The sequence below is a fragment of the Pezoporus wallicus genome, unplaced genomic scaffold, assembly GCF_028554395.1.
Source record: "Pezoporus wallicus isolate ANWC-B61680 ecotype Strahan unplaced genomic scaffold, APGP_CSIRO_Pwel_v1 contig_14675, whole genome shotgun sequence".
NCBI classification, from domain to species: domain Eukaryota; kingdom Metazoa; phylum Chordata; class Aves; order Psittaciformes; family Psittacidae; genus Pezoporus; species Pezoporus wallicus.
The window spans coordinates 1-8,714 of record NW_026642141.1 but is presented as its reverse complement, the minus strand read 5'-3'; the positions used below and the strand labels follow the sequence as shown (position 1 = coordinate 8,714).

Sequence of the window (8,714 nt, the reverse complement as noted above, 5' to 3'; positions counted from 1 at the left end):
GTGGCGGCGGCGGCGCGGCGGCCATGGGCTCCTCGAAGAAGCACCGGGATCGCGGCGGGGCCGAAGGGGCCGAGGAGGCTCCGGCGGCAGCGGGAGGGACCCCGGCGGGGGGGAGCGGCGCCGCGGGGCGGCCCCGTGAGCACCGGAAGCACCGGCACCGCGGCGGCGAGCGCAGGGGGAAGCGCAGCCGCTCCCGGGGGGAGCGAAGTGGCGGCGGCGGCGGCTCCGGTTCTTCCTCCTCCCGCCGTAGCGGCCCTGAGGAGCCGGGGAGGAGCGGCCATGGCCGCGGAGGCGCCGAGGCCGAGCGGCGGGGGAAGAGGGAGCGGCGGGAGGAGCGGGAGGAGCCCGGTGAGGAAGCGGGGGGGGAGGGAGAGGGCATTTATTGGGGTACGTGGTGCACTGGGGGTGGTTATGGTTATGGGGTGCCTTGGGGGGTGCTTATGGGGCACTGGGGGCGTTGGGAGGGGGGGGCTGGAAGGGGTTTGGGGGTGTTTATGGGGTGTCTGGGGGTGTTTGTGGGGCACGGGGGAGGGGTTTGGTGGGGTTATGGGGTGCTAAGGTTAACTAGCGGGTATGTGGGGTGTTTGTGGGTCACAGGGAGGGGGATTGGGGTGTTTATGGTGTATCTGGGGGTGTTTGTGGGGCACTTGAGGGGTTTGGTGGGGTTATGGGGTGCTAGGGTTGACTATGGGGTATGTGGGGTGGTTTGTGTGGGGCTGGAACGGGTTTGGAGGTGTTCATGGGGTATCTGGGGGTGTTTGTGGGGCACAGGGGAGGGGTTTGGTGGAGTTATGGGGTGCTAGGGTTGACTATGGGGTATCTGGGGTGGTCTTTTGGTCACAGAGGAGGGGTTTGGGGGGCCTGGAGGGGGGTTGTGAGGCACTTGAAGGGGTGTTCATGCGGTGTAGGGGAGCTTTGGGGGCCCTTTGTGGGCCTGGGGGTTACTTATGGGGTTACATGGGGGGTCGTTGGCGGTGTGTGTGAACCTGTAGGGCTACAGAAGCATTAACCAATACCCCCCCTCCAGCTGCAGCCCCCAAAGCTGCAGGCGAATCATCCCTCAGCGTGGAAGAAACCAAGTGAGTGACCCCCCCCCCCATCCCCATTCCCCATTCCCCCCCACTTTGGGTGTCCCCAGCCCCCCTCACCCCCTTATCCTTGTGCCCCCCCCCAGCAAACTCCGGGCCAAGCTGGGCCTGAAACCACTGGAGACAACGACAGTCAAGAAGGGTGAGTGGTGCCCCCCCCCCCCCAAACATCCCCCCCAAGATTTGGGGGCACCCAGCACCCATTTGGGGGTGTTTTGTGTCCCGTCCCCCCCACCAGAGGCTGGCACCAAGGAGGACCCGGTGGCAGCGGACGTCATCAACCCCCTGGTGCAGCGCCAGCGGGAGGAGATCCGGGAGAAGCTGGCGGCTGCCAAAGAGAAGCGGCTCCTGAACCAGAAACTGGGGTGAGGAGCCCCCAAAATGGCCTTTTTTAACCCCAAAATGTGCCTTTGGAACCTTAAAATCTCTGGTTTTAATCCCAGATTGTTCCCTTTTAACCCTAAAATGGCTGCTTTTAATTTCAGAATGTGTTTTTAACCCTAAAACGTCTGTTTTTAACCTCAAAATGTTTCTTTTTAACTCCAGAATGTGTATTTTTAGTCCCAGAATGTCGCTTTTAACCCTAAAATGTGTACTTTTAACCCGGAAGTGTTTCTTTTTAGCTCTAAAATGTCTACTTTTAACACCAAAATTTCTGTTTTTAATTCTAAGATGTCTCTTTTTAACTCCAAGATGTTCCTATTTAACCTTAAAATGTCTTTTTTTCAGCCTGAAAATGTCTTTTTAACTCTAAAATGTCTATTTTTAACCTCAAAATGTTTTTTTAGCTCTAAAATGAGTATTTTTGATATTCAAAAATTCTTTTTTACCCTAAAATGTGTACTTTTAACCTCAAAATGTTTCTCTTTAAGTTTAAAATGTCTACTTTTACCCCCAAATCTTCCTTTTTGACCTCCAAATCTTCCCTTTTAACCCCACAATGTCCTTTTTTAACCCCAAAATGTTTATTTCTAACCCCAAAATGTTCCCTTTAACCCTAAAATGTTCCTTTTTAACCTCTGAATGTTCTTTTTTAACCTCAAAATGTTGCTTTTAACCCTAAAACGTCCCTCTGTAATCCTAAAACATTTATTTTCAGCATGAAAATGTTTTTTTTTAACCATAAAATGCCTATTTTTAACCCCAAAATATTTTTTTTAACCCTTGAATGTGTCTTTTTAACACCAAAATGTTACTTTTTAACCTTAAAACATTTATTTTCTCTCCGGAAATGTTCTTTTTTAACCCCAAAATGTTCTTTTTTAACCCCAAAATGTCCCTTTTTAACCCCAAAATGTCCCTTTTTAACCTCAAAATGTTCTTTTTTAACCCCAAAATGTCCCTTTTTAACCCCTCCAAGGAAGATCAAGACGCTGGGGGAGGATGATCCATGGCTGGATGACACGGCTGCCTGGATTGAGAGGAGCCGGAAGCTGCAGCAGGAGAAGGAGCTGGCAGAGAAGAGGGTGAGTGATGGGGGGGGGGGGGAATGACACCCCTAAACCACCCCAGATTTAACAAAACCAGGCTTAAAATGGTGACTTCACCCCAAGTTTGAAGTGGTTTGGGGCCACGGGAGCCTTTAAATGTGTTTTCTATTGAGATTACCTAAAAATCTTTGGGAAAATGATGGTTTTGGGCAATCAACTCCCTTTTCCAGAAGGTTTTTTAGTGGTTTTTAGGCAAATTGGGTCTATTTTCACCCAATTTCCACTTTCCCCTCCTCGTGGGCCCATTGAGGCACTGGTTGGGCTTTACCTGGTCACAGAACATTGAGTTCATTGGGGTTGATGGCGATATCGGTGTTCAGATGCTCTTTGATAGGACCTGGTCGATATTCTTCACTGCTTCTCCAAATGTAGAGGTTGGAGTGGAGGTTTTGGGGTGTTTCAGGTTGATTTGAAGGCTTTTAAAGCCCAAATTAAGGTTAGGGATGTCCTGACACCCCTTCCCATAGAACTTTTAGGAGATGGTTGGAAACATCCATGCATTGGGTTCACATTTCCCGTGCCTCTTCCCATTCCAGGCCAAGCTGCTGGAGGAGATGGACCAGGAGTTCGGCGTCAGCACCTTGGTGGAGGAAGAGTTCATGAGGAGGAAGAGGGTGAGCTGGGGACATTCAAGGACCCTTCTGGACCCCCCCCTTCCCCCCCAGTGTCCATCCTGACCCCCCCATGTCCCGTGTGTGTCCCCCCCCAGGACCTATACAGTGCACGGGACCTGCAGGGGCTGACGGTGGAGCACGACTTGGGCGCCTTCCGGGAGGGAGAGACCCTCGTCCTCACCCTCAAGGACAAGGGTGAGGTGGGGGGACATGGGCTCTGTGACACACACACCCCCCCCCCCCCCCCCCAAGTGGCAAAAGGCTGGGGGGTGGTCCTGGTACCACATCCACCCTCAGTGGGATGCAGCGCCAAGAGGCTTGGGGGTGGTTATAGAGCATCTTGTGGGGCACAGGGGAGGAGTTTGTGGCGGGCTGGAGGGGGATTGGGGGGTGCTTATGGGGTGTAGTGGAGTTTTGGGGCTCTGTGGTGGTAGTGATGGGGCCCTGTGTCCTCCCAGGGGTGCTGGAGGAGACGGAGGACGTACTGGTGAACGTCACGCTGGTGGCCGAGGAGCAGGCGCAGGAGAACCTGGAGCTGCGCAAGAAGAAGCCCCCCTATGTCCCCTATGAGGACGAGGACCCCGCTGCTGCCACCCAGGTACCCCCCATCTGAACGCCTCCCTGCGTGTGTCCCCCTTCCCACAGGCGTGTTATCTCATGTTAACGCGTGTTTCCACGTGCTCTTGCGTGTTATCCTATGTCACGTTACCCGATGTTATCCCATGGTGTTATTGTATGTTATCCTATGGTATCGCATGTTATTCCATGTTATTTCATGTTACCTTTGTTGTCCCATGGGATCCCATGTCATGCTATGTTAATATCCCGTGTCGCTGTCCTGTGTCGCTGTCCCATGTCGCTGTCCCGTGTCGTTATCCCATGTTCTGGCATGATATCCCATGTTATCCCATGTCATCCTGTGTTAATACCCTATGCCACTTCATGTTAACATCCCTCGTTATCCCGTGTCATTGTCCCGTGTCATTGTCCTGTGTCCTGGCATGATATCCCATGTTATCCCATGTCATCCTGTGTTAATACCCTATGCCACTTCATGTTAACATCCCTCGTTGTCCCGTGTCGTTGTCCCGTGTCGTTGTCCCGTGTCGTTGTCCCGTGTCGTTGTCCCGTGTCGTTGTCCCGTGTCGTTGTCCCGTGTCGTTGTCCCATGTCCTGGCATGATATCCCATGGTATCCCATGTCATCCTGTGTTAATACCCCATGCCACTTCATGTTAACATCCCTCGTTGTCCCGTGTCGTTGTCCCGTGTCCTGGCATGATATCCCATGGTATCCCATGTCATCCTGTGTTAATACCCCATGCCACTTCACGTTAACATCTCTCGTTACCCCTTGCTATTATCTCGTGTTCTCACATGTTATCCCCCACTATCTCATGTTATCTCATGCCCTTATTTCATGTTATTCCATGTTGTTACCCCATGTGGTTATTCCATGTTATCCTATGTCATGGGAGGTGTCCCCCCCTATAGCAGGGGGGTTGGAACCGGATGATCTTAAGGTCCTTTCCAACTCTTAAGTCTTCTATGGTACCCCATGCCCCCATGCCCTCACCCCATGCCCTCACCCCATGCCCTCACCCCATGCCCTCACCCCATGCCCTCACCCCATGTTATCCATGTGTTCCCATGCACAGGGCCCCAAGGAACACGTGGTGCTCCCCAAATACGCCGACCCCCCCCAGCGCCCCTCCTTCCGCCTGGGGACGCAGGGGACAGTGGGGGGGGGACCAGGGGACCCCCGGCAGCAGCCCCCCACCTCCACAGGCCCAGCCCCCCAGAGCCTGGAGCTGCCCCCCCTGCGCCTGGCCCCCGAGTACCTGACACCACAGGAGATGGTGAGGCTGGGGGGGGGTGGGGGGGTGGGTTTGGGGGGATTTGAGTCCTTTTTGGGGGGGTTGGGGTGATTTGAGTCTTTTTGAGGGGGTGATTTGAGTCTTTTTGGGGGGGGTTGGGGTGATTTGAGTCCTTTTTGGAGGGATTTGGGGTGATTTGAATCCTTTTTGGGGGGCTTGGGGGTGATTTGAGTCCTTATTTGGGGGTGATTTATGTTCTTTTGGGGGGGTTGAAGTGATCTGAGTTCTTTTGGGGGGCTTTGGGGTGAGTTATTTTGGGGGGGTTTGGGTGATTTGAGTCCTTTTAGGGAGGTTTTGGGGTGATTTGAGTCCTTTTCGGTGATGATTTGTTTTTTTTTGTGTGGCTTCGTGGGCTTCTGGAGTGAATTGGGTCATTTAGGGGCGATTCCAGTGTTTTCAGAGGTTGATTTAGGTCCTTTTGGGGTGATTTCAGTGTTTTCAGAGGTTGATTTAGGTCCTTTTGGGGTGATTTCAGTGTTTTCAGAGGTTGATTTAGGTCCTTTTGGGGTGATTTCAGTGTTTTCAGAGGGGGATTTGGATCCTTTTGGGGTGATTTCAGTGTTTTCAGAGGTTGATTTAGGTCCTTTTGGGGTGATTTCGGTGTTTTCAGAGGTTGATTTAGGTCCTTTTGGGGTGATTTCAGTGTTTTCAGAGGTTGATTTAGGTCCTTTTGGGGTGATTGTTTTCAGAGGTTGATTTAGGTCTTTTTGGGGTGATTTCAGTGTTTTCAGAGGTTGATTTAGGTCCTTTTGGGGCGATTTCAGTGTTTTTAGAGGGGGATTTGGATCCTTTTGGGGTGATTTCAGTGTTTTCAGAGGGGGATTTGGATCCTTTTGGGGCGATTTCAGTGTTTTTAGAGGGGGATTTGGATCCTTTTGGGGTGATTTCAGTGTTTTCAGAGGGGGATTTAGGTCCTTTTGGGGCGATTTCAGTGTTTTCAGAGGGGGATTTAGGTCCTTTTGGGGCGATTTCAGTGTTTTCAGAGGTTGATTTAGGTCCTTTTGGGGTGATTTCAGTGTTTTCAGAGGTTGATTTAGGTCCTTTTGGGGTGATTTCAGTGTTTTCAGAGGGGGATTTGGATCCTTTTGGGGTGATTTCAGTGTTTTCAGAGGTTGATTTAGGTCCTTTTGGGGTGATTTCGGTGTTTTCAGAGGTTGATTTAGGTCCTTTTGGGGTGATTTCGGTGTTTTCAGAGGTTGATTTAGGTCCTTTTGGGGTGATTTCAGTGTTTTCAGAGGTTGATTTAGGTCCTTTTGGGGTGATTTCAGTGTTTTCAGAGGTTGATTTAGGTCCTTTTGGGGCGATTTCAGTGTTTTCAGAGGGGGATTTAGGTCCTTTTGGGGTGATTTCAGTGTTTTCAGAGGTTGATTTAGGTCCTTTTGGGGCGATTTCAGTGTTTTTAGAGGGGGATTTGGATCCTTTTGGGGCGATTTCAGTGTTTTTAGAGGGGGATTTGGATCCTTTTGGGGTGATTTCAGTGTTTTCAGAGGGGGATTTAGGTCCTTTTGGGGCGATTTCAGTGTTTTCAGAGGGGGATTTAGGTCCTTTTGGGGTGATTTCAGTGTTTTCAGAGGGGGATTTAGGTCCTTTTGGGGCGATTTCAGTGTTTTCAGAGGGGGATTTGGATCCTTTTGGGGCGATTTCAGTGTTTTCAGAGGGGGATTTGGATCCTTTTGGGGTGATTTCAGTGTTTTCAGAGGTTGATTTAGGTCCTTTTGGGGTGATTTCAGTGTTTTCAGAGGGGGATTTGGATCCTTTTGGGGTGATTTCAGTGTTTTCAGAGGTTGATTTAGGTCCTTTTGGGGTGATTTCGGTGTTTTCAGAGGTTGATTTAGGTCCTTTTGGGGTGATTTCGGTGTTTTCAGAGGGGGATTTAGGTCCTTTTGGGGCGATTTCAGTGTTTTCAGAGGGGGATTTAGGTCCTTTTGGGGTGATTTCAGTGTTTTCAGAGGGGGATTTAGGTCCTTTTGGGGCGATTTCAGTGTTTTCAGAGGGGGATTTGGATCCTTTTGGGGCGATTTCAGTGTTTTCAGAGGGGGATTTAGGTCCTTTTGGGGCGATTTCAGTGTTTTCAGAGGGGGATTTAGGTCCTTTTGGGGTGATTTCAGTGTTTTCAGAGGTTGATTTAGGTCCTTTTGGGGCGATTTCAGTGTTTTCAGAGGGGGATTTGGATCCTTTTGGGGCGATTTCAGTGTTTTCAGAGGGGGATTTGGATCCTTTTGGGGTGATTTCAGTGTTTTCAGAGGTTGATTTAGGTCCTTTTGGGGTGATTTCAGTGTTTTCAGAGGTTGATTTAGGTCCTTTTGGGGTGATTTCGGTGTTTTCAGAGGGGGATTTGGATCCTTTTGGGGTGATTTGGGCTCTTCTTGGGGGGGTGGGGGGGATGTGTCCCTGCCCCGGGGCATTGTGGCTAATGGGGGTGTCCCCCCCCCCATCAGGAGCCGTTCCGGCGGCAGCGGCGCCGCGTGCGGCGGCTCCGGAAGAAGGAGAAACCGCTCCGGGCCGACGACCTCCTGCCCCTGGCCCCCGGGGACACGAGGGGGGACTTCGGCTCCAGGTGCGGGACCCCCTCAATGGCACCCATGGGACCTCACGTTGACCAGCACCCATGGGGTCCTCCTCACCGCACCCATGGGACCCCCTCAGTGGCACCAATGGGACCTCCCCGTTGACCAGCACCCATGGGGTCCTCCTCACCGCACCCATGGGACCCCCTCAATGGCACCCATGGGACCTCCCCGTTGAGCAGCACCCATGGGGTCCCCCTCACTGCACCCATGGGGTCCTTCTCACCGCACCCATGGGACCCCCTCAACGGCACCCATGGGACCTCCCCGTTGACCAGCACCCATGGGGTCCCCCTCACTGCACCCATGGGGTCCTTCTCACCGCACCCATGGGACCCCCTCAATGGCACCCATGGGACCTCCCCCTTGACCAGCACCCATGGGGTCCTCCTCATTGCACCCATGGGGTCCTTCTCACCGCACCCATGGGACCCCCTCAATGGCACCCATGGGACCTCCCCCTTGACCAGCACCCATGGGGTCCTCCTCATTGCACCCATGGGGTCCTTCTCACCGCACCCATGGGACCCCCTCAATGGCACCCATGGGACCTCCCCGTTGAGCAGCACCCATGGGGTCCTCCTCATTGCACCCATGGGGTCCCCCTCACTGCACCCATGGGGTCCCCTCACCATACTCATGGGACCCCCCCTTCACCAGCACCCATGGGGTCCTCCTCACTGCACCTATGGGACCCCCTCAATGGCACCTATGGGACCTCCCCCTTGACCAGCACCCATGGGGTTCCCCACACCACACCCATGGGATCCCCCTCACCGTACCCATGGGACCTCCCCCTCACCGCACCCATGGGGTCCCCTCACCGTACTCATGGGACCTCCCCCTTGACCAGCACCCATGGGATCCCCGTCAGCACACCCATGGGACCCCCTCAATGGCACCTATGGGACCTCCCCGTTGACCAGCACCCATGGGGTCCTCCTCACCGCACCCATGGGATCCCCCTCATGGCACCCATGGGACCTCCCCCTCACCGCACCCATGGGGTCCCCCTCACCACACCCATGGGATCCCCCTCACCGTACCCATGGGACTACCCCCATGACCAACACCCATGG

General features: G+C 53.2%; 1 protein-coding gene across 1 annotated transcript; it reads left to right on the top strand.

Moving 5' to 3' along the window:
• Positions 1-23: 23 nt before the first annotated feature.
• On the top strand, positions 24-7,625 carry LOC130609118 (U4/U6.U5 tri-snRNP-associated protein 1-like; the record flags this gene model as incomplete). Its single annotated transcript, XM_057427760.1, has 10 exons — positions 24-348; positions 1,028-1,079; positions 1,175-1,230; positions 1,327-1,453; positions 2,449-2,554; positions 3,115-3,192; positions 3,288-3,387; positions 3,651-3,790; positions 4,850-5,050; positions 7,507-7,625. Coding segments are annotated over exons 1-10 (1,304 nt in total), but the record flags the coding sequence as incomplete, so codon positions are not given.
• Between the last annotated feature and the right edge of the window lie 1,089 nt (positions 7,626-8,714).